We start from the raw sequence: 25,408 nt of genomic DNA, 5'->3' as shown, positions 1-25,408 counted from the left end.
TGTGTCGTCACAATACAGTCAGTCATCGGTCATCAACAAAACACTTAAAGTAAAGGGTTGAAACGGTGCAAATATTAACGAAAACCACTGACAGCAACACCCTGTACATGTAATTTTTTACTGACATTCCTGCAAACTATACATATTTCAACGCAAAGGATCCCTGAGGAGTCTTGTCTTCTTGATTAGCGCTAACTTCATCATACTGCAACGTTGTTGTTTCCCGGTTAGACTGCCAGCTAACGTTAGCTTAGCTGGCTAATTCCCTGTATCCCCTCTGCCTGGTCGGGACGGGGTCGACATGTCCTGCTGCCTGCTCGAGTTCTGCCGGGTCCAAGAACTCAAAGCAGTCCGGGAGTTCTTGTTCCAGAACCAGCAAAACAACCCTTCTTTGGAGGACAAGAAAACAGGTAAATTAACTAGCTAACGCTCAGCTCTGGGCGAGCTAAATTGCTGGTTATGACCAACTTGTTTGATTGCTTTGAAAAAAGAGACGAGGATACAAATAGCAATGTTAGAGTAGCTATGATCATTTGCTATAGACTTGTATAAAGTGTGTGTGTGTGTGTGTGTGTGTGTGTGTGTGTGTGTGTGTGTGTGTGTGTGTGTGTGTAAATAAATAGAGACCAAATAATGGTTCAGAAATTGCACAACTTGTAGATAGTGTAGTTGAAATTAGACTGTAATTTGTTATATGGGCTACGTCACTTGTCATCTCATGCCTGCAGAATCTGACAACTCTCGAAGTGATCTAAGTGCTACAAATACCTACAAATACCAGGGAGTGCAAAGAATGCACGTATTCCTATGTCTCTTTAAATCTTTACCTGTCACATCATGAATAATAGAATTAGAGATTATAGCAGTTGATGAGCGCAAGGTGTAGTGAAGGTGAGACCTGGAGAGCTGCAGTACCAGCGGGAGGCAGATGAGGATGGAAAGAGGGAGGGGGGATTTGCCCTTTGTCATATGAGTCATCCTACAGGAGGGCACTTGAACAGATTACCGCATGATGCTAGACAAAGGAAGAGACACATAAGCATACATGCTTACATACACATACTCAAAGCCCTGAGCCATTGTACATGCATGTTGCAGTCAGACTATGTCAACAGGAGTCCCACTGTCAATGCGAGTTCTGTCAATCTCTTTCCTCCTCCCACTTACTGATATTTATAGCATCTCCAACTTCATCCCTTTTCTCTTTGGGTCGGGGGAGGTCTCTTGTCCTTGATGCTCATCTTTCTCTCCGCCTTCTTTGTTAGTTTGCCCCTGCCAGTCCAAAGATGTGTGTACAAGTGTGTGTGTATCATGCATCACCTAATTTTAATAAATGTTCTGCTTTATAGCCTAACTATAATAATAATATATGCCATTTAGCAGACACTTTTATCCAAAGCGACTTAGTTATGTGTGCATACATTTTACTTATGGGTGGTCCCAGGAATCAAACCCACTGCCCTGGTATTAAAAGCACCATGCTCTACCAGCTGAGTTACAAAGAACCACTAACATTTTAACTGACAATTGACTCTGGATTGCACCACCTAATAATTGTGATTGCTCTCTCTCGCTCAGAGAATGAGCTGGCCTGGGACGACTCAGACTGGGGGTCATGGGATAACCCTGAGGCCAAAGAAGATAGCAGTGGCACCACCACGGTCAGTTTGTCTGTCTCTTACACCATTTCTCTTCTTTAACTAAAGACTAGCTTAAATCAGACAGCACCCTTCCATAGCCCTCTGTGATCTAGAAGGTTTGGTCCTGTTGTGTTGTGTTCCTTAGGGGGTGGAGGAGGACAGTGCTGCAGTGAGCGCCCCCTGGCTGCAAGACTGTGTGGTTTCTCTGTCTCCCTGCTCAGACCTGATGGTCGTTGCCAAAGACCACAAGGCTGTGTTTCTCTCAGGTGTCCCAAAACACAGACACTGATGTTAATGTACACACAAATGCTCTCTACCCTTATTAAAGCTACATGAAACAAAGTCAATGTCCTCAAATACATAAACATCTCCCCAATGACACATACACTGCTGTTGGCGGGGTGTGTGCTGACATTGTCTCCTCTTTCTTGCAGCGAAGTGGCGGACAGATGATGGCGGCCGAGAGGAGATGACCCTGGCTGTGTCCTGGAGTGGAACTCTCAGCACCGAGGAGGGGTGAGAGAACGGGGGGAGGAGGGGATGAGAGAACGGGGGGAGGAGAGGATGAGAGAACGGGGGGAGGAGAGGATGAGAGAACGGGGGGAGGAGGGGATGAGAGAACGGGGGGAGGAGGGGATGAGAGAACGGGGGAGGAGGGGATGAGAGAATGGGGGAGGAGGGGTTGGAGAGAACAGAAGGAGGAGGTAGAAGAGAGAACAGAGGGAGGAGGGGAGAGAGAGAGAGAACAGAGGGAGGAGGAGGGGAGAACAGAGGGAGGAGGAGGGGAGAACAGAGGGAGGAGGAGGGGGAGAACAGACGAGGAGGGGGGGAAAGAACAGGAGGAGGAGGGGGGGAAGAGAACAGGAGGAGGAGGGGGGGAGAGAACAGGAGGAGGAGGGGGGGAGAGAACAGGGGGAGAGAACGGGAGGAGGGGGAGAGAACAGAGGAGGAGGTGGGGGAGAGAACAGGAGGAGGAGGGGGGGAGGAGGAGGAGGGGGAGAGAACGGGAGGAGGAGGGGGGGAGAGAACGGGAGGAGGAGGAGGGGGGGAGAGAATGGGAGGAGGAGGGGGAAGAGAATGGGAGAAGGAGGAGGGGGGAAGAGAACGGGAGGGGGGGAGAACGGGAGGAGGAGGGGGGAAGAGAACGGGAGGAGGAGGAGGGGGGAAGAGAACGGGAGAAGGAGGGGGGAAGAGAACGGGACGAGGAGGAGGAGGGGAAGAGAACGGGAGGAGGAGGGGGGAGAGAACGGGAGGAGGAGGAGAGAACGGGAGGAGGGGGAGAGAACGGGAGGAGGGGGAGAGAACGGGAGGAGGGGGAGAGAACGGGAGGAGGAGGAGGGGGGAAGAGAACGGGAGGAGGGGGAGGGGGGAAGAGAACGGGAGGAGGAGAACGGGGGGAGGAGGAGGAGGGGGGAAGAGAACGGGAGGAGGAGGAGGAGGGGGGAAGAGAACGGGAGGAGGAGGAGGGGGGAAGAGAACGGGAGGAGGGGGGAAGAGAACGGGAGGAGGAGGGGGGAAGAGAACGGGAGGAGGAGGGGGGAAGAGAACGGGAGGAGGAGGAGGGGGGAAGAGAACGGGAGGAGGAGGACAGGGGAGAGAACAGGAGGAGGAGGAGGAGGGGGAGAACAGGAGGAGGGGGGAGAGAACGGGAGGAGGAGGGGGGAGAGAACGGGAGGAGGAGGGGGGAGAGAACGGGAGGAGGAGGGGGGGAGAGAATGGGAGGAGGGGGGGAAGAGAACGGGAGGAGGCGGGGGGAAGAGAACGGGAGGAGGCGGGGGGAAGAGAACAGGAGGAGGAGGGGGGAAGAGAACGGAGGGAGGAGGGGGGAGAATGGAGGAGGAGGGGGGAGTCAGGAGGGAAAGAAACATAAGGGTGGATGAATGAGAGAGGAAGGGGTTAGACTGAGAGAATGTGAGGAGAGGAAAGGACACAGAAAGAAGTCAAGATTAGATTCCAGATTCACTGTGTGTGTGTGTGTGCATGCCTGCCTCTTTACAGGGAGAGTGTGAGCAGTGTCATCTGTATACCTCTCGCCAGCCAGAAAAGGTAAGCCACCTAGTGTGTCCGACACTGTCCGTGTGTGTGTCCGTCCTCCATGTGTGTTCACTTGTGTGTACGTATCAACGTGTATGTAGGTTTGTGTTCTAATGATGAGTATTAACTCTGTCTGTCTGTCTGTCGGTCTGTCTGTGTCTGTTCAGGAGTTCCACAGGTCGGCCAGACTGGACTTGTATTGTAGTGGGCTTCTCATCTGGTTATGTCCGCTTCTACACAGAGGTGCAGTACAGCAGTATTGACTTGTTACCTGGAAGTCTGGCTGGTGTGGTAATGTTATTCTAACAGTGGTGTTGTGTGTGTTGGTCAGAGTGGGGTCCTACTCCTAGCCCAGCTGTTGAATGAGGATCCTGTCCTGAGGCTCAAGTGTCGCACCTATGAGATCCCCCGCCACCCTGGTGTCACCGAGCAAGTACGGCTGTAGCACACACCAAAACACTGACAGCTGTCTGGGCCTGGGTATCAAGGTTCTTTTGATGACACTTTGTATTTATGAATTTCTCTCTCTCTCTCTCTCTCTCTCTCTCTCTCTCGCTTAGCATGAGGAGCTGAGCATTCTTTACCCAGCAGCCCTGGTCACTATTGATGGCTTCAGTCTCTTTCAGTCTCTACGCGCCTGCAGAAACCAGGTGGCTCGAGGTACTGCTCTGTGTGTGTGTTTTGTCTGTCGAGGTACTGCTCTGTGTGTGTGTTTTGTGTCTGTCGAGGTACTGCTCTGTGTGTGTGTTTTGTGTCTGTCGAGTTACTGCTCTGTGTGTGTGTTTTGTGTCTGTCGAGGTACTGCTCTGTGTGTGTGTTTTGTGTCTGTCGAGGTACTGCTCTGTGTGTGTTTTTGTGTGTGTGTTTTGTGTCTGTCGAGGTACTGCTCTGTGTGTGTGTTTTGTGTCTGTCGAGGTACTGCTCTGTGTGTGTGTGTGTTTTGTGTCTGTCGAGGTACTGCTCTGTGTGTGTGTTTTTGTGTGTGTTTTGTGTCTGTCGAGGTACTGCTCTGTGTGTGTGTTTTGTGTCTGTCGAGGTACTGCTCTGTGTGTGTGTTTTGTGTCTGTCGAGGTACTGCTCTGTGTGTGTGTTTTGTGTCTGTCGAGGTACTGCTCTGTGTGTGTGTGTTTTGTGTCTGTCGAGGTACTGCTCTGTGTGTGTGTTTTTGTGTGTGTGTTTTGTGTCTGTCGAGGTACTGCTCTGTGTGTGTGTTTTGTGTCTGTCGAGGTACTGCTCTGTGTGTGTGTTTTGTGTCTGTCGAAGTACTGTAGTAGCAGTAGAGGTACAATGCTGTCAAGTTTTTTTCCCCCTTTCTAATTTTGTCTATTTTTGAATATTTTTTGATACTGAATGTTATCAGATCTTCAACCATAACCTAATATTAGATAAAGGGAACCTGAGTTTACAAATAATAACCAAAAAGTATACTTATTTTATTTATTTAATTAACAAAGTTATGAAACACCCAATTCCCCTGTGTGAAGAAGTCATTGCCCCCTTACACTCAATAATTGGTTGTGCTACCTTGAGCTGCAATGAATGCAACCAAATGCTTCCTGTAGTTGTTGATCAGTCTCTCACATCGCTGTGGATAATTTTTTGGCTGTGGATTAATTTTCTGCTCGTTTAAAGTCCTGCCACAACATCTCAATTGGGATTAGTTCTGGACTTTGACTAAGCCATTCCAAAACTTCAAATTTGTTACTTTTTAACAATTTTCATGTAGACTTGATTGTGTTTTGGATCATTGTCTTGCTGCATGACCCAGCTGCCCTTCATCTTCAGCTCACAGACAGATAGCCTGACACTCTCCTGTAGAATTCTCTGATACAGAGCAAAATGTATTCTTGACCGTTGGTATAAAGTTTTTACTGTGGAATGCAGTGTTTGGTTTTCGCCAGGCATAATGGGACCCATGTCATCCAAAAAGTTATACTTTTGACTCATCTGTTCATTGAACATTCTTCCAAGAGTCTTGATGATCATCCAGGTGCTTCCAGGTGCTTTTTGGAAAACTTGAGTCAACTTTCTGGATGAGATGGGTCCCATTATGTCTGGCGAAAACAAAAAACTGCATTCCACAGAAATCAAATCAAATTGTATTGGTCACATACACATGGTTAGCAGATGTCATTTCGAGTATAGTGAAATGCTTGTGCTTCTAGTTACGACAGTGCTGCAATATCTAACAAGTAATCTAACAATTCCACAACAACTACCTAATAGACACAAATCTAAGTAAAGGAATGGAATAAATATAAATATATGGATGAGCAATGACAGGGTGGCATAGGCTAAGATGGTATAAAATACAGTATATACATATGAGATGAGTAATGCAAGATATGTAAGCATTTTTAAAGTGACTAGTGATCCATTTATTAAAGTGGCCAATGATTTCAAGTCTGTATGTAGGCAGCAGCCTCTCTGTGTTAGTGATGGCACTGTGTTGCCATACCAACAGTCAAGCATTGTGGTGGTTGTGATGGTTTGAGGATGCTTTGCTGCCTCAGGACCTGGATGACTTGCCTGAATAGAAGGAACCATGAATTCTGCTCTGTATCAGAGAATTCTACAGGAGAATGTCAGGCCATCCGTCTGTAAGTTGAAGCACAGCTGGGTCATGCAGCAAGACAATGATCCAAAAACACAATCAAGTCTACATGAACATGGTTAAAAAAGCAACACATTTGGAATGGCCTAGTCAAAGTCTAGATCTAATCCCTATTGAGATGTTGTGGTAGGACTTGAAACGAGCAGTTTATTATTGAAAACCCACAAATGTCGCTGAGTTAAAGCAGTTCTGCATGGAAGAGTGGGCCAAAAGTCCTCCACAGTGACGTGAGACTGATCAACAACTACAGGAAGCATTTGGTTGGAGTCATTGCAGCTAAAGGTGGCACAACCAGTTACTGAGTGTAAGGCAATTACACACAGGGGCATTGCTTGTTGCATAACTTTGTTTATAAAATATGTATGTCATTGTTGTGTTATTCTTAGACTCAGGTTCCCTTTATCTAATATTAGATTTTGGTTAAAGATCTGATAACATTCAGTAGGAAACAAAATGCAAAAGTAGAAAAAATGAGAAAGGGGGAAATACTTTTCAAAGCACTGTAGGTCAGTGTTAGTAGTTGTAAAACTAGTTGTAGTACCATAGTAATTGTGCTATAAAGGTTACATGATGTTTAATAGAATCATGTTCTCTATTTGCTGGCTGGGTTGACAGAGTTCGCCAGAAAGGATGCAGGTACTGACACACGCACAAAAGCTAGTATTTGACACTTAGTGTAGTACATGTAGTATTTTTTGGGGTATATTGTGTGTATTGTGGCTTGAGGTGATATACTGTCAATCTACACCATTTACTCAACTCTTTCCCTCATCTCTTCTTTCTCTGTCAACCCTCTCTTCCTTAATCTCTTCCTCCAAACCACTTCTCTTACTCATTATCCCTAACTTTCTGTGTCTTACCTCTCTCTCACCCTACTCCCCTCCTCAGCGGCGGCAGCAGGCAGTGAGGTGGTCCATCCTCCTCCTCTGGCCTATAAGAAGTGGGGTCTACAGGATATGGACACCATCGTAGACCACAGCAGCGTGGGTGAGAGAGTCGTGGAGGGGCACACGGGGGGGGGGCAGGAGGACAGGGAGTTGGACAGGGAGTTGAGCAGGAGGACAGGGAGTGGGGCAGGAGCATGGTGAGCAGAAGGTGGAGAAGATCATGGATACTGGTTTAAAGACAGTGGAAGTGTAGCTATGTTCTCCATTGTAACGGTGCTCTCTCTCTCCGTCCCTCCCTCCCTTGTCAGGTATAATGACGCTGTGTGTGTTTGACCAGATGAAGAATGCGTCTATCCTGGGGGGTTTCCATGCCTCTGTGAAGGGCAGCCCCCCAGCCATGAGTCAGTACATAACTGTGGGGGGAGGACCCTACACAGGCTTCTACTACGCCATAGAGGTGTGTGTGTTTGTGTCGGTTTGTCCATCTTTTTCTCACCTCATGCCTGTCTATCTCCTTGAGAGAATGGTAGTTACTCTTTAATAAGTGAACACAGTCGGCATTAGTTCAGACCAGTAGCAGTGATTTTTTACTTTTCTATTCCCTCTAGAGCAGGGATGGGCAATAATTTTGGCTCGTGGGCCACATCAGGATTTCTAAATTCAGAGGAGGGACGTTATTTTGAAAAAGGGCAGTTATTTGAACATTATAAAGGTCCATTATAATTTCTACATACTTTCTATCTAGCCTGTAGTGTATTTTAACCCAAAGTAATTTACCCCCCACCCCCAAAAAATGTTTTTTACTCAAATCTCCCTCAGACTGGATTGGCTTATTTTGCCCACCCCTGCTGTAAACAGAGCAGAGATTTCCACCAAAGCAGCACAAAAATGTCCAGTCAGAAAATATTGTTTTTGTCTCTCTCCAGGGTAGCTCCCAGCCTCTCCTCTCCCATGTGGCTCTGGCTGTGGCGAGCAAACTCACATCGGCCTTGTTCAGTGCCGCCAGGTGCGTGTGATTTTCTTGGTGATTGTATGTATGAGTCTTTTCCCGGTTGTCAATATCTTGGCCTGTACTCCCTTTAATCATGGTGAGTATTCCCTGAGGTGCTGTGTGCGGGTGTGTTGATACTGCTGTGGCCTTCACTGAGCCATGCTACCACTGATACAGCCACATAGGACACAAAGCAGCAAAATCAATACACTGACATATAGCCTCTCTTTCCTCACAACTAATTCATTATAACTCTGTATTCCCTCTTCTCCCTCTGTCTTTCTTCTGCATGGCTTCTTTCTTTCTGTACCTTTTCTCTCCCCTCTCCTCTCTCTCCTATCTCTCCTTTCCTTTCTTTCACACTGCTCTCTTTCGCTCTCGCGTCAGTGGGTGGCTGGGCTGGAAGAAACAGAGTGAGGAGGAGCCACCTCAGAAACAGAAGCCCAAGGTGGAGCCGGCCACGCCCCTGGCAGTCAGGTGACCAACACCATCCCTTTTGTCAGAAGAACTAGGGAACTGTTTGCTCTGCACATGCAATCTACACAGTCAAATTGCCAAGTTAACTTATCACTTTAACATGAATCAATTAGCCTTTTTGTTGTTGTTACATTTCTCACTTAACTGATTGCCTAGCCCAAACTCACCCTTTCCTCCCTCTCGTATCCCACCCTCAGGTTTGGTCTCCCAGACTCGCGGCGTCACGGGGAGTTCATCTGTCTGTCCCCCTGTAACACTCTGGCTGGGGTCACGGACGACTTCGGCAGGGTCACGCTGCTTGACGTGGGGAGAGGCATAGCTATCCGCATGTGGAAGGGTGAAAGAGAATTCTCCCTTCAGCACTCAACAGTAGGGCCGGAACGATATCAGTATCGTTAGTATCGTGGCAAGAAAACAAAACATGAACACAGGCCTAATGTTGGAAACAATCATCATTATGATGTCATCCAGAGTCACATGTTTTTATTTCCAAGCCATAGCACACAATATGTTACATACAGCAGGTTTTTAAAAGACCAAAGAGTTTAGTCTGCTTCGTGTTTTCATTTTTGCCATGGAAAAGATATTGCGATACTGGTATCATCACAGCCCAACTCATCAGTAAATGAATTATCCTGTTTAGTATAAAGACAGCTAATGTTGAGTAGGGTCTAGTTTTTGACTTGGATAAAGGCCCTACTTATATATCTAGTTATATTAACCTATTTCTGTGTGTTCCCAGGCTACCGGGATGCCCAGCTAGGTTGGGTACAGGTGTCTGAGGGGCGGGGCGAGCGCGAGTCCTCACCCTCTGCGCCCCTCCCTCGGCGCCACGCCCAGTTCCTGGTCATCTATGCACCCAGGAGAGGCATCCTGGAGGTGTGGGGCACACAGCAGGGGCCCAGAGTAGGAGCCTTCACTGTAGGGAAACACTGCAGGTACACACACACACACACACACACACACACACACACACACACACACACACACACTCAGTTCTAATCGTGTGTTTCTAAACCACTTGAACTACTTTAACCAGTAACCATTTCCTTCTCTCCTATGTGTGTATGTGTCAGGTTGCTGTATGCAGGCTACCGGCTGATGGGGGTGAACAGTGTGACTAGTCAGGGCTGGCTGCTCCACACACAGCAGGTGTGTCTGTTTGACCCTGCTACTGGAGCACTACGCACTGTCACTGTCCCCTTCCATCTGGCCCTCAGGTGACTTTTCACACTAACACACACACTTCGTAGTACGGTTGGGACATCTTGGGAAGATCAGGAGTACAATTCTTGTATTGTGAAAGATTCTACACATACAGTGCATTCGGAAAGTATTCAGACCCCTTGACTTTTACCACATTTTGTTACGTTACAGCCCTGTTCTAAAATGAATAAAACCATTTTATTTAAATTTTAGCAAATTTATTACAAATAAAAAGCTGAAATATCACATTTACATAAGTATTCAGACCCTTTACTCAGTACTTTGTTGAAGCACCTTTGGCAGCAATTACAGCCTAAATTTTTTTGGGGGTATGACGCTACAAGCTTGGCACACCTGTATTTGGGGAGTTTCTATCTTCCTTCTCTGCAGATCCTCTCAAGCTCTGTCAGGTTGGAAGGGGAGTGTCGCTGCACAGCTATTTTCAGGTCTCTCCAGAGATGTTCGATCAGGTTCTTGTCCGGGCTCTGGCTGGGCCAATCAAGGACATTCAGAGACTTGTCACGAAGCCTCTCCTGCGTTGTCTTGGCTGTGTGCTTAGGGTCGTTGTCCTGTTGGAAGGTAAACCTTTGCCCCAGTATGAGGTCCTCAGCACTCTGGAGCAGGTTTTCATCAAGGATCTCTCTGTACTTTGCTCCGTTCATCTTTGCCTCAATCCTGACTAGTCTCCCAGTCCCTGCCACTGAAAAACCTCCCCACAGCACAATGCTGCCACCAACATGCTTCACCATAGAGATGGTGCCAGGTTTTCTCCAGGTGTGACGCTTGGCATTCAGGCCAAAGAGTTCAATCTTGGTTTCATCAGACTAGAGAATCTTGTTCATCGTGGTCTGAGAGTCCTTTAGGCGCCTTTTGTCAACTCCAAGCGGGCTGTCATGTGCCTTTTACTGAGGAGTGGTTTCCGTCTGGCCATTCTACCATAAAGGCCTGATTAGTGGAGTGCTGCAGAGATGGTTCTCCTTCTGGAAGGTTCTCCCATCTTCACAGAGGAACTCTGGAGCTCTGTCAGAGTGACCTTTCTTGGTCACCTCCCAGACCAAGGCCCTTCTACCCCGATTGCTCAGTTTGCCCTGGCAGCCAGCTCTAGGAAGAGTCTAGGTGTTTCCAAACCTCTTCCATTTAAGAATGATGGAGACCACTTTGTTCTTGGGGACCTTCAGTGCTGCAGACATTTTTTGGTACCCTTCCCCAAATCTGTGCCTCGACACAATCCTGTCTCGGAGCTCTACGTACAGTTCCTTTGACCTCATGGCTTAGTTTTTGCTCTGACATGCACTGTCAACTGTGGGACCTTTATATAGACAGGTGTGTGCATTTTCAAATCATGTCCAATAAATTGAATTTACCACAGGTGGACTCCAATCACGTTGTAGAAACATCTCAAGGATTATCAATGGAAACAGGATGCATAGAGCTCAATTTCGAGTCTCATAGCAAAGGGTCTGAATACTTATGTAAATAAGGTATTTCAGTTTATTTTTTTATACATTTGCAAACATTTCTAAAAACTGTTTTCGCTTCGTCATTATGTGTATATTGATGAGGATTTGTATTTATTTAATCAATTTTAGAATAAGGCTGTAATGTAACAAAATGTGGAAAAAGTGAAGGGGTCTGAATACTTTCCGAGTGCACCATACACAGCCTGTGTAGTTTTACCAAAGGGACGTAATGATTATGTTCCCTATGTCAGTGATAAGAAGAGTGAGAGGGCGAAGGACATGCACCTGCTGAAGAGACTGACCACACTACTGAAGAGCAGAGAGGTGGAACCAGGTACGACAGAGATGGAGGGGGAAATGAACAGATGGGAGGATACCCTTTACAGAAGTATTTGAACAGGGCAAACCAGAAGAGCTCTTTCTTACCTTTGACCTCCTCTCCGCAGATATCCTGGAGAGCGAGGCCCAGAGTGTACTGCTGGACATCAAACACCCTGCCGTTAAGAAACAGGTACACACACACCATACATATGCTCACACATAGATACACGCAGACACACACACACACACACACACATATACACAGACACACACACACATACATACATAGTGGGGTCAGCACACCCAGGAAATGTGGTGTACTACTACTTACCGCTCTCTGTCCTGTCCTTTAGGCCCTGGAGTCTTTGCTAGCCAATAAGAATGCTCCAGTCTCCTGTCTGACCAACATCACCCGAGTCTTACTGGCCAGTCTCAAAGGGCAAGGTACCGTGTATTTCTGGATACTTATTGAGGTTGAATATTATTAAACCGTGTACAAATATGTGTCTTAATGCCTGTGTGGGTTGTCCCTGCAGACCCTGAGGCGGTAGATGAAGTGTTGTTCCAGATGTGTTCCTCCCAGCTGAAACTGCTGCAGCTCTACACAGACATCCAACAGCTGCACTCTACTGGGGAGGCCACCACAGACACACACACTGAACCTGTGAGTACAACAAACACCACTGGTTGTACAGCAGTCTGACACTGACACTTAACTAGCTACATTCAGAGCAGTAAACGGCAGGCCAATGCTGAGTTGTCAGCAACACTCACCAATTTAGAATCTAGAACCACTCTTCTATTTTCTCTTGTTCCACATCCTCCTCTTCCTTTTCAGATGGAGGTTGCAGGTATAGAGGAGGAGCTGGCCCGTGTCTCCCCTACCCTGCAGCGCTATGCAGAGCTCACGTCCGGCTCCCACCCCTCCGTCTCATTCGCCCAGGACTCCCCCGACGCATCACTTCCTGTGCAGAGCTTCCTGTCCCAGATGGAGTGTGAGGGAGAGGAGATCAGAGTGGTGCCAGGGCCCAACGCAGACTGGACACAGCTGGGTAGAATGAAAACTCGCACACACACACAACACAAAGACACGCACAGACACACACACACTATTACCTATAAGTGTATTAGAGGTTAGTTTGGGTGTGTGTGTTTTTCCCCTGTAGGGAGCTTTCTGTTCTGGGGCTGTCTGACAGGAGAGAGCCCTCTACAGAAAGTCTGTAACACCCTGCAGAAGACCGGCATTAGCCCACAGCAACTACTGGTGAGGAGGGTGAAGAGGTGGTGGAGGAACAAGAGGAAGCCGATTCTAGGAAGGGATGATTTGGGTATGGGAGGAAGAATAGACCGTTTGAAATAGAATGAAATGTAACTCATCCATGTTGTCTCTCCGTGTGTGTTTTCCTTCAGTCTCTGCTGCTGAGTGTATGGCTGCACAGAGAGAAGGAAGTATTGAAAAAAACCGAGGCCGTCAGACACCTACACACACTGCTCACTGCCCTCAGCTCCATGAAAGGTGTGTGAGCACATCTTATTTCCAATGTGGTCTGTGCTGCGATGACATTGAGTTAGCTTGTGGTTAGATGGTATGTGGTTAGACTCCCATTGACTTCTGTAGACGGCTGTGTTCCTCCTCTCCCTAGGTGCGGTGGAGGAGTCGTGGGACATGCAGTGTGTCTCCCCCTGGTGGCAGCAGGTGCGGTCTGCGTGTGTCCAGTCCCATAGTTCTGCTGCCGCCCTGTTGGCTGCAATAGTGGCTCACCGCGCTGCTAAGGCTAACATCACCATTCTGGCTGAAACCAAGGTCACACACCATACACACACATATAATCACCTGGATATGGCAAAGAAGAGGGTGAACACACACACCCTAGCACACACACACTTATATGTGTGCTTCGTCACTGACTCTTTGTGTGTGTGTGTGTATCAGTTCCAGTCGGAGTGGGAGGCGGTGTCATTGGAGCTGGAGCAGTGGGCGGTGTGTGTGAGACAGCTGGAGGACGTGTTGTCCCTGCAGACACTGCTGTGTGTGCCTCCTCCTCAGGGAACACCAGGGAGCGCCACACCACACTGCTCAGTCAAAGCCCTGCTGGAGGGGGGCCGAGGTACTATAAGAAATAAAAAATCCATAATCCCTGAAGGAATCTCAGATCTGAGAGGGTTGGGATTGGTGAGAGTCATACAATACAATCACATATACAGTAGATCAGTGATTACCTATGCTCTCTCCCCTTCGTCAGGTGGTATAGCAGACAGCGTGGCTAAGTGGGTGTTCAGGCAGGACTTGGCCCCTGAGCGGCTGAAGGACATGCTGCAGAGGAGGGGGGAGGCCGAGAGCACGGGACAGCCCTCTCAGCCAGAGCAGGGGGAGGGAGAAAAGAGTCAGGAGGATGCAGACTTCAACAGGGCAGCAGGTGAGTGTGTACTCCTGTCGTCACTAACCTGATTCCTCCAAAGGGAAGTGTATTTGTTGTTGTTATATTAAAGTGTGTGTTCCTGTGTTCCTCCAGAGCTGCTGGTGTCTGTGTGTCAGCGTTTCCCAGACTCCCTCTCTCCTGACCTGCTGTTTGCCCACTGCTGCTGGGAGTACGTGGTGCAGTGGAACAAAGACCCAGAGGTGGGGCTCCATACAGTACCGGCACACAGACCTTCACATCCATACACACACTCACATCTATACACACAGACATCCATACATATCTATATACACACACATTTACACACACAGACATGCACATACATGCACATCTACAGTACCAGTCAAAAGTTTGGACACTTCTTAAACATTCTTTATTTTTACTTTTTTCTACATTGTAGAATAATAGTGAAGATGTCAAAACTATAAAATAACACATGGTGTTATGTGGAATCACATGGAATCATGTAGTAACCCAAAAAGTGTTTTAACAAATCAAAGTATATTTTAGATTCTTCAAAGTAGCCACCCTTTGCCTTGATGACAGCTATGCACACTCTTGGCATTCTCTCAACCAGCTTCACCTGGAATGCTTTTCCAACAGTCTTGAAGGAGTTCCCACATATGCTGAGCACTTGTTGGCTGTTTTTTCTTCACTCTGCAGTCCAACTCATCCCAAATCATCTCAATTGGGTTGAGGTTGTATGATTGTGGAGTCCAGGTCATCTGATGTAGCATTCCATCAATCTCATTATTGGTCAAATAGCCCTTATACAGCCTGGATGTGTGTTTTGGGTAATGATAGTCCCACTAAGCGCAAACCAGATGGGATGGCGTATTGCTGCAGAATGCTGTGGTAGCCATGCTGGTTAAGTGTGCCTTGAACTCTAAATAGATCAGACAGTGTTACCAGCAAAGCACCCCTACAGCAACACACCTCCTCCTCCATGCTTTACGGTGGGAACCACACATGCAGAGATCATCCGTTCACGTACTCTGCATCTCACAAAGACAAAAATCTCAAATTTGGACTCATCAGACCAAAGGGCAGACTTCCACCGGTCTAATGTCCATTGCTCGTGTTTCTTGCCCCAAGCCAGTCTTCTTCTTAAAGGTGTCCTTTAGTAATGGTTTCTTTGCAGCAATTCGACCATGAAGGCCTGATTCACGCAGTCGCCTCTGAACAGTTGATGTGTCTGTTGCTTTTATTTTGGCTGCAACCTGAGGTGGAGTAATTTTAATGAACTTATCCTCTGCAGCAGAGGAAAGGGTCTTCCTTTCCTGTGGTGGTCTTCATGAGAGCCAGTTTCATCATAGCGCTTGGTGGTTTTTGCGACTGCACTTGAGTTCTTGAAATTTTCCGCATTGACTGACCTTCATGTCTTAAAGTAATGATGGGCTGTCGTTGAGCTGTTCTTGCCATAATATGAACTTGGTCTTTTACCAAATATGGCTATCTTCTGTATACCACCCCTACCTTGTCACAACACAACTGATTTAGCTCAAACACATTAAGGAAAGAAATTCCACAAATGTACTTTTAACAAGGCACACCTGTTAGTTGAAATGCATTACAGGTGACTACCTCATGAAGCTGATAGAGAGAATGCCAAGAGTGTGCAAAGCTGTCATCAAGGCAAAGGGTGGCTACTTTGAAGAATCTCAAATATAAAATATATTTTGATTAGTTTAAAACTTTTTTGGTTACTACATGATTCCATATGTTATTTCATAGTTTTGATGTCTTCACTATTATTCTACAATGTAGAAAATAGTAAAAATAAAGAAAAGCCCTGGAATTAGTAGGTGTGTCCTAACTTTTGATTGGTACTGTATATACTGACAGTTTGAGGTGTACAATCAAATGTTTTGTTGTCCCCCTCTCTCTATAGGAGGGGAGATATCTTTGTTGGGCGGTGGAACACCTGAAGCTAGTCTCAAGTCCTCACATCCAGCTGGGTGAGACTATACTTCACGTTATACAATATTCACTCAGTGTGTCCCTTCGTTTGTGCAATAAGATGGTTCTCTCTTTCTCCTGCAGGCATCTCTTCAATGATGTGGAACACGTTCATCGTTAAATGTTTCTCAGCTGCTGCTTTCCTTATAGAGAAGGTGAGCAGAATATTAGGGATTTCAACACACTAACATTTGTTGCATAAACACATACATTTTCCATTCTAAATGAAAATCTGCTGCTGATGGATCTGATGAGCTGGGACTGAGCTGTATCTGTCTGAGCTGACTTCTCACTCTCTTTGTGTGTGTGTGTGTGTGTGTGTGTGTGTGTGTGTGTAAATTATGTACATATACACTGAACAAAACTATAAATGCAAAATGCAACAAAGATTTTAGTGAGTTACAGTTCATATAAAGGAAAATTGAAAAATTCATTAGGCTCTAATCTATGGATTTCACATGACTGGGAATACAGTTCTGCATCTGTTTGTCACAGATACACTATATGACCAAAAGTACACGTTTGTCGAACATCTCATTCCAAAACCACAGGCATTAATATGGAGTTGGTCCATTCTTCTGGGAAGGTTTTCCACTAGATGTTGGAACATTGCTGCAGGGACTTGCTTCCATTCAGCCACAAGAGCATTAGTGAGTCAGTGTCCAAATTCATCCCAAAGGTGTTTGATGGGGTTGAGGTCAGGGCTCTGCAGGCCAGTCAAGTTCTTCCACACCGATCTCGACAAACATTTCTGTATGGACTTCGCTTTCTGCACGGGGGCATTGTCATGCTGAAACAGGAAAGGCCCTTCCCCAAACTGTTGCCACAAAGTTGGAAGCACAGAATCGTCTAGAATGCCACTGGAACTAAGGGGTGTCGTGTCTTTGGGCATCATTAACTTGAAGACATGTTTATCAAATAACTCTCTGTAATTATTATTATGCGATTAACTGCTTAATCGTGTAACTGTAATTAACTAGGAGGTCGGGGCACCAAGGAAAATATTCAGATTACACAGTTATAATTTTCCTAATAACTGTCAGATATTATAACATTACCGTAATTTCCGGACTATAAGCCGCTACGTTTTTCCCACGCTTTGAACCTCGTGGCTTAAACAATGACGCGGCTAATATATGGATTTTTCCCGCTTTCAAATAAAAATAATTTTAAAAAACACATTCTGTGACGTGCTCAGTTTTTTGGTGGCATGAAGCTTTCATTAGACCAATGAAATTGCCGAACGGGTTAATATCAAACAACTTTTTTGTTTACTGTTTAGATTAAATTGAGCGCGCTCAACCTTCCCATCATTCTGATTACGGTAGTCATTTTGTCCCCCTCATCATGGCATAGACACGGAGAAATGCATATGATGTAGCTTTCAAGTTGAAGGCGATTGATCTGGCTGTTGGAAAAGGAAATAGAGCTGCTGCACGGGAGCTTGGTCTGGAGCAATGACTTTCTTGGTAGGCTACTGTTTACTGCAAATGTTTTCTTTTTTGTTACAAGCCGTGTTTCGTTAAAGCCTATTTATTTTTGTTACAAGCCGTGTTTCGTTAAAGCCTGTGTGAAGTTCATTTGTTTCAATGTACCGGTAGGCACCTGCGGCTTATAGACATGTGCGGCTTATTTATGTTCAAAATAATATATTTTTTTTAATTCAGTGGGTGCGGCTTATATTCAGGTGCGCTTAATAGTCCGGAAATTACGGTATATATTATATTATAAGATCTGATCTATTATCTTCTTGTTTTAATGATGTGTTATTACCTCGCGTCCAGTCTCATTCCAAACGTCGTAAATTGTTGTTATCTGCACGAACCCAGTCTTCACTAAGTCATCCATACATTAATTGTCTTAAAATCATTTATTTAATAATCAAAGTAATTCACAGAAAGCATACAAAACAGTAGGTATCGTTACAAAGCAATGGTGGCTTGTTAAACAAAAGATGATAAAGGGCAGCTGAGGAGGCACAACAGAGTTGATAAATATTAACAATTGATATGCTAATCCTTTGCACATGAACGCTCACTCATTCGGAAACAATTGCAATCAATATATATATTTACGCTCAGTGTGTCGTCGTGATCTTTGTTGGAGAGTTTCGTCCTCTCTCTTGGTTAGAATGGATCTTTCAAAGCGACATTCATTAATGTCGTTATAGAATGGATGTTTCATCGGTCTTCGCGTTCAATGATACCGAATTTCTAGCTGCAGACTAGTAATTAATATCAAAAACTTGTTATTATTCTGTCGGTATCGATAGTCTAAAAGTTTAACCACGTGGTATGGTTAAAGTTCAGTAGAGGAATGCATGGTCAAACCTTGACTCTCTCTCTTCGAGGTAAGCTGGTCTGCCGAAAGAATCCCTGGGTGGGGCTTATATACTGAACGTAGAAAAGGCTGTCACATGACGCCTTGTCCTGTCTGTGTCCCTGGGGGTGTGCCGATGACTTAGTTAAGCTTTGAACAGACTTACAATTCTCTCCCATTAACATAAGTACATAGCATCTCAACATATTCCAAATAGCTTTATCCTTATTCATAAATGTTATACAACCATTAGATGTAAGTCTCATCGCTGAGGCTAGTATATAAACCTTAGTATGGTAATATGGCCATATTGTCTCTGAGTTTCACAAAATTGTACCAAACGGACCAGTTCGTAGCTGGATTCTTCACCAATCTTTTATACCTTCTCCAGAACCTAAATGTCGTTCGGTTCTCCAATCCTGTGAGGTGGAAGAATCCTTTGTTCTCTATATGAAACCCACTCTGTCTCAAAACTGTGGCCTGTGAGGCAGGACATTCCCTTTGGAATTAACGACCGCCTTCACACAGCCTTGTGTCAGAATATAGAGGTCGGGGGATGGTGCATAGAAAACCCAGAGGGCAACGTCATGACAGGGGCCTAGCCTGAATCATGAAAAACAGTCCCAGACCACTATTCCTCCTCCACCAAACTTTACAGTTGGCTCTATGCATTGGGGCAGGTAGCGTTTTCCTGGCAGCTGCCAAACCCAGATACCTCCTTCGGACTGCCAGATGATGAATCGTGATTCATCACTCCAGAGAACTCGTTTCCAGAGTCCAATGGCGGCAAGCTTTACACCACTCCAGCCGAAGCTTGGCATTGCGCATGGTAATCTTAGCCTTGACGAACTGACTTGTTAGAAAGGTGGCATCTTATGACGGTGTCACGTTGAAAGTCACTGAGCTCTTCAGTAAGGCCCTTCTATTGCCAATGTTTGTCTATGGAGATTGCATGGCGGTGTGCTGATTTTATACATCTGTCAGTAACGGGTGTGGCTGAAATAGCCGATCCAATAATTTGAAGGGGTGTCCACATACTTTTGTATATATAGTGTACGTTAAAAAAAGGTAGGGATGTGGATCAGAAACCAGTCAGTACCACCATTTGCCATATGTGGCGCAACACATCTCCTTTGCATAGAGTTGATCAGGCTGTTGATTGTGGCCTGTGGAATGTTATCCCACTCCTCTTTTAATGGCTGTGCAAAGTTTCTGAATGTGGTGGGAACTGGAACACGCTGTAGTACATGTCAAATCAGAGCATCCCAAACATGCTCATGTCTGGTGATTATGCAGGCCATGGAAGAACTGGGACATTTTCAGCTTCCAGGAATTGTGTACAGGGCCTTGCGACATGGGGCCGTGCATTTTCATGCTGAAACGTGATGGCGGCGGACGAATGGCACGACAATGGGCCTCAGAATCTAGTCACGGTATCTCTGTGCATTCACATTGCCATCAATAAAATGCAATTGTGTTCGTTGTCCATAACTTCCCATATCATAACTCCACCGCTACCATACATGTGGTTTGCCATCTACCCGGGACAGTTGAAACCGGGATTAATCCGTGAAGAGCACACTTTTCAGCGTGCCAGTGGCCATCGAAGGGGAGCATTTGTCCACTGAGGTCGGTTACGACGCCGAACTGCAGTCAGGTCAAGACCCTGGTGAGGACGCGAGCACGCAGATGAGCTTCCCTGAGACGACGGCTTCTGACAGTTTGTGCAGAAATTCTTCGATTGTGCAAACCCACAGTTTCATCAGCTGTCCGGGTGGCTGGTCTCATACGATCCCGCAGGTGAAGAAGCCGGATGTAGTGGTCCTGGTTACACGTGGTTGTGAGGCCAGTTGGACGCACTACCAAATTGTCTAAAACAACATTGGAGACGGCTTATGGTAGATAAATTAACATTAACTTCTGGTGGACAGACATTCCTGCAGTCAGCCTTCCAATTGCATTGTGTTGTGTGACAACTGCACAATTAGGAGTGGCCTTTTATTGTCCCCAGCACAAGATGCACCTGTGTAATGATCATGCTGTTTAATCAGCTTCTTGATATGCCACACCTGTCAGGTGGATGGATTATCTTGGCAAAGAAGAAATGCTCACTAACAGGGATGTAAACAAATGTTTGCACAACATTTGAGAAAAATATGTTTTTTGTGCATATGAAAAATGTGTAGGATCTTTTATTTCAGCTCATGAAACATGGGACCAACACTTTACATGGTGTGTTGATATTTTTGTTCAGTATGTATGGTGTATGTAGGGCTAAGCCACAAGGGAGACTGGGCACCTACCACCCCACTATCAGATAAGGGGGGTTTGCTTTTTGTCCCCCCCACTTTTGATCTGAAATCACCATCACCCACTTATTAATTTATAATTTTTGCAGATTCAAAGTGTTTGAGCTAGTAATGTATCAATATTCCTCATTTAAAATGAATATATAGCACAGCTTTTTGGATTTATTTTTTGCCGAAATCCATACTTTTTCAAACTTTCATCAAAAACAACCACTGACTGTTTGCTCAATGCTGTTGCTCAGATGGCAACTCGTTGCAAATGCGCATGTGCCAATTGAATCTCAACAAGGAAAAAGTCAGTGGTTGTATTTGATTAACATTTATTGAAAATGTATGGATTTCAGCAAACAAAGGCACGCAACTACAGAGGACAAACATAGGTACAAGGTAGGCTTTCGATAATTAAATGCATTTGAAGTATTGACCTTGGGTGAATCGATGTAGTTGGTGCTAGGTTCCACAAAGCCAGGTCTCTGCTCCACTGTTTGGAGTCATCAGAATCTTCCTTCACCATGGAGTGGAGTTTAGTCCACTATAGCCAAATGAGAGTTGTCTCCAGGGCTCTTAGGCTATTCTGGTAAAATGACGTTTTCAACAGCACCTTTGAAACAATAACCTTGAAATTACATTGATTGAACTTGTTACTCAACTAATAAAGCCAAATATTGCGCAACCATTTTACAAACATTTGAATGCTGAAGGTGACAGGTGGCCTACCTCTCGTTAGGCAATGCGCAGTTTGACTAGGCTACTGATATTGCCTGGACTTGTTGATCAATGACTGTCAACAGTTACATGCTCGACACTGAAGGAGAGGAAATAAAGTAATATGAGCCATGTTAGTGAACCGGCGATACGTAACATTTGAATCGAGTTTCTGACCGATTCAGTCGTATCTTAAACATTTGAACTTTGGATCGATGCGTATCTGTGAATCGTTACATCCCTACAGAATATGTTCATCAGAACTCTCATACTTAACATTCTGTAGGGATGTAACGACTCATGATACACTGATGTGATTCTCTTTATAGTGCTCCAATTGATTGTCTGTTTGTGTTTCCTCTCCACAGGTGGGGAAGGCCCCTAAGGACCGCCTGTGTCGACGGGTGAGCAGCCCTGCCATATTCAGCCTTACAGCTACATGTTTGCCTCTCTGATTGGGACTTGTTGTGTTTTGGTTGTGAATAGACGTGTACATAACGTCTGTCTGTGTATTCAGGATGTGGGAATGGGAGACTGCGCCATGACATCATTCCTGGGCTCCTGTGTTCAGCTGCTACAGATTCTGATGGAGGTACGGATCAAAAAAGATGGATGGATGCATACAGTTGGGCAGATTAAAATGTTTCCCTGCGCTGCAGCACAGGTAAAAAGCATGTGCTGCATGCAAAGTGGGTATATGTGCATGTCACCATGCAAGAGAGTTTGTCACAGTAACGGTGTTCCATTACTGCAGCACGGGGATTTAGAAAAATTATGTTTGAACTAAAGCATCTGTAGTTGCACAGATAGACTGTGCTCTGGATGGTTTTTATAGTGATACTGGCAAGTGAGGCTGGTCCTTGGTTACTCTGAACCCATCTCCCCTCTCTCCTCCAGGCAGACTCGGGGGTAGAAGAGGTGACCCCTCCAGAGCTGTGTGTGGAGGAGGTGTGGGGGGGAGCAGAGGGACCTGCCTCCATAGCAGAGTTAGCCCTGGAGCAGAAGGGAGTTCACTACCCCCTTGTACAACACCACTATCTCCTGGCCTCTCTACTCCACACTGCTATGACCTTCAGTCTCAGGGTCAAACCACTCAGCCTGTTCGACAGCAAGGTGAGACAAACACGTAGTGTAAACCAGAGTACACACGTGTAACATCTACAGCAGTGTTTCCCAACCCTCTCCTCGGGCCCCCCCCAGATGTTTCACGTTTGTTTTAACCCTAAACTGGCACACCTGATTCAATTAGTCATAGGCTTGATGATTAGTTGACTAATTGAGTCAGGTGTGCCAGTTTTTAGGGTTAAAACAAACATTTGAAATGTGTGGGAGACCCTGAGAGGGTTGAGAAACACTGACCTACACTATACACTGCAAGTCTTTCCTTCTTCCAGGGTAAGAATGCCTTCTTTAGAGAGCTGTCGTCCATCCAGCTGATGCCCAGTGGAGACATGGATCCTGGCCTGGTCTCCCTCAGACAGGAGTTCCTGCTCAGGGTGTTGACAGGCTGGGTGACGACCCAGAGGGAGGCGGTGGAGGGCCCTGGGTCAGGGGACAAGACGTGGCCCTCTCTGTGTCTGGACCTGGGACTCCTGCTGCAGGTCAACCCGGACCTCCTGCGCAGACATCTGGTGTGTGAGCTGTACAACCAGGGCCTGGACCCCCGGGCAGAGCAGGTAGGTAGTCATAAACACCAACAGGTCCCTCAATACACATCTGCTGGTAACTGGATAGAAACTGATACACTCACTGGGGGGTTTATGTTATAGGTGTATTAGGTACACCCATCGAGTACCGGGTCGGAGTCCCTTATGCCTCCAGAACAGCCTGAATTCTTAAGGGCATTCAACAAGGTTGTGGAAATATTCCACATGGATGTTGGTCCATGCTGACGCGATAGCATCATGCAGTTGCTGCAGATTGAACGTTGGTACATTCATGTTGTGAACAGCCCATTCTATCTCATCCCAAAGATGTTCTATTGGGTTGAGGTTTGGGGACTGACCAGGCCACTCAAATAAACGGAATGTTCTTCCACTCCTCAATTGTCCAGTGTTGGTGACCGTGTGCTCACTGGATCCCTCTTGTTTTTATCTGGTAGGAGTAGAACCCAGTGTGGTTGTCTGCTACAATAGCCCATCCGTGACAAGGATCGAGGAGTTGTGCGTTCCGAGATGCCGTTCTGCACACCACTGTTGTACTGTTCCGTTATTTGCCTGTTTGTGGCCCGCCTGTTAGCTTGCACGGTTCTTGCCGTTCTCCTTCGACCTCTCTCATCAACAAGCTGTTTTCGCCCAAAGAACTGCTGCTTACTGGATGTTTTTTGTCAGTCGCACCATTCTGGGTAAACCTGGGTGGCTGTTTCTGAGATACTGGATCACACCTGACACCGACGATCATACCACGCTCAAAGTCGCTTAGGTCACTGGTTTTACCCATTCTAACGTTCAATAGAACAGCAGCTGAATGCATCGATGCCTGTCTGCTTTTTATAACAAGCCACGGCCACTGTCTGTAGGAGAGATCCATTTTCGTGAGCGGGTGGTGTACCTAAAACTATCCTATGAGTGTACATACACATGTCATATTTAATAACTTTTATACACAATATATGACATTGAAGCCTGCGGTGTGTGTTGTCAGGTGATGTTCGAGGTGGAGGATAAGGACGTGTTGGGTTCCCAGCTGTTGGTTCTAACAGGCCAGAGGCTGAGCTACTCCCTGCTCCACACCCAGACTCAGACCCGGCCCGCCATGGAGCTACTGGCACGCCTCCCCCCCACACTCTGCACCTGGCTCAAGGCTATGGTGAGATCAACCTCTGTGTTACGTTATGAACACCTGGCTCAAGGCTATGGTGAGATCAACCTCTGTGTTACGTTATAACCACTGTAGAACACCTGGCTCAAGGTGCTTAAAGGCGTCTGTCTCAAGCCTATAGTGAGACTTAACAGCCTCCTGAATACATGTTATGGCACCTTCATAACACCTGTCTTAAGGCCATGGTGAGACCAGCTAGTTTTCTGCATCAACCTATAACCACTGAACATCATATTTTGGAACTAATTCAACCCCCTAGTTGTGTGGGATACTGATGCTATGCGTGTGTTGTCCCCAGGACCCCAGTGAGCTGGGGTGCCCGTCGGTGCCCCTGAGTCAGACCAGCAGGCTGGTGAGCCGCCTCATAGAGATCCTACCTGAGAACCACGGCCAGTACAGCCTGGCACTACACCTACTGGAGGCTGTGGAGGCCCTGCAGGGAGAGGACTGAAAGAGGGGGAGGAGGAAGAGAGGACAGAGGGAACTAGATGGCTTCTGTGCATTTTCGTTCTTGCTTTCCTTGCTAGCATCCAATATAGGAGTAGTGAACTGGTATATTTACCTATCATGTACAGGAAGTAGAGGTACCCTGTTTTTATGGGAGGGAGGCTTGTGTTCAGTTGAGGAAAAGGTTGGATCTAATTAAGTGTAAATGATAGAGGGGGTAGGATGTGTTTTTAATTTAATCCAGTGCTCACTCGTCTTATTCCGATTCAAATAAGTAACATTGTATTAGGTTGATCCAATGTCCAAGTCTGTATTTCAGAATGGAATATGGTGGGCTAGATGGAGTTGGATATGTCCTGTCACTTTCTACTTGGCAATTATTTTTACTTTGTCTCCCTAGCAGCCCCTGTGCTCTTCCTTTTAACATACTTAACGACCCACTCAAAGGGGGTTGCAGGGTGTGTGCCATATCATTGTTCAGTAAGCATCCCTTCCTCAGATTAGTGATGTATGATAAACAGACCTGTTATTTATACATGCTGCAGTACTACTAGCTGTGCCTGTACCCACTGTACTGTTCTGTAGTTGTAATCTGGACACTGACTGGGGGCAGACAGCAGAATAAAAAAGTTGAATGCTCAGCATGGTTTCTCTCTGGGCCTGGGGTAAGAACAGTTAACACTGGTCATTTCCAAATGGTAGCAGTACATGGCTGCGTTGAGTACGGGGAAAAAAACTGGGGAGAGGTTGGGTTGTGGGTTAAATGCATCACTGCCCTTAATACGTCACTCTTTGCTTC

General features: G+C 46.2%; 1 protein-coding gene across 4 annotated transcripts; it reads left to right on the top strand.

Annotated features, from left to right (window-relative positions):
- The first annotated feature begins 18 nt into the window (after positions 1 to 18).
- Positions 19 to 25,250, top strand: LOC115172785 (rab3 GTPase-activating protein non-catalytic subunit). Of its 4 annotated transcripts, none has more exons than XM_029730532.1 (34): positions 20 to 410; positions 1,579 to 1,661; positions 1,786 to 1,906; positions 2,075 to 2,156; positions 3,639 to 3,686; positions 3,842 to 3,917; positions 4,006 to 4,107; positions 4,235 to 4,334; positions 7,177 to 7,275; positions 7,484 to 7,632; positions 8,102 to 8,181; positions 8,554 to 8,643; positions 8,841 to 8,980; positions 9,386 to 9,581; positions 9,720 to 9,863; positions 11,561 to 11,643; positions 11,756 to 11,820; positions 11,984 to 12,074; positions 12,167 to 12,294; positions 12,469 to 12,682; positions 12,797 to 12,894; positions 13,041 to 13,146; positions 13,274 to 13,434; positions 13,564 to 13,738; positions 13,874 to 14,047; positions 14,144 to 14,250; positions 15,942 to 16,008; positions 16,094 to 16,164; positions 21,711 to 21,746; positions 21,860 to 22,006; positions 22,240 to 22,455; positions 22,737 to 23,018; positions 23,986 to 24,150; positions 24,461 to 25,250. In XM_029730532.1, exons 1-34 carry the CDS (start codon positions 302 to 304, stop codon positions 24,611 to 24,613), a joined length of 4,158 nt encoding a protein of 1,385 aa, XP_029586392.1. In that variant the 5' UTR covers positions 20 to 301; the 3' UTR covers positions 24,614 to 25,250. The 4 variants fall into 4 exon arrangements, with proteins under 4 accessions (XP_029586390.1, XP_029586392.1, XP_029586391.1 ...); XM_029730533.1 differs by having other exon boundaries at positions 21 to 410; positions 21,860 to 21,934; XM_029730530.1 differs by having other exon boundaries at positions 19 to 410; positions 13,274 to 13,738.
- The last annotated feature ends 158 nt before the right edge of the window (positions 25,251 to 25,408 follow it).

The sequence above is a fragment of the Salmo trutta genome, chromosome 33 (genome assembly GCF_901001165.1).
Source record: "Salmo trutta chromosome 33, fSalTru1.1, whole genome shotgun sequence".
NCBI classification, from domain to species: Eukaryota; Metazoa; Chordata; class Actinopteri; order Salmoniformes; family Salmonidae; genus Salmo; species Salmo trutta.
Note: the sequence above shows the minus strand (reverse complement) of the source record. Positions and strands in the feature narration are given on the sequence as shown.

Coding starts and splice junctions, on each gene's coding strand:
- LOC115172785 (XM_029730530.1), top strand. CDS start 302: ATGTCCTGCTGCCTGCTCGAGTTCTGCCGGGTCCAAGAACTCAAAGCA. Junction 3,918..4,005: donor ATGTCCGCTTCTACACAGAG/GTGCAGTACAGC, acceptor TGTGTTGGTCAG/AGTGGGGTCCTACTCCTAGC. Junction 9,864..11,560: donor CCCTTCCATCTGGCCCTCAG/GTGACTTTTCAC, acceptor TCCCTATGTCAG/TGATAAGAAGAGTGAGAGGG.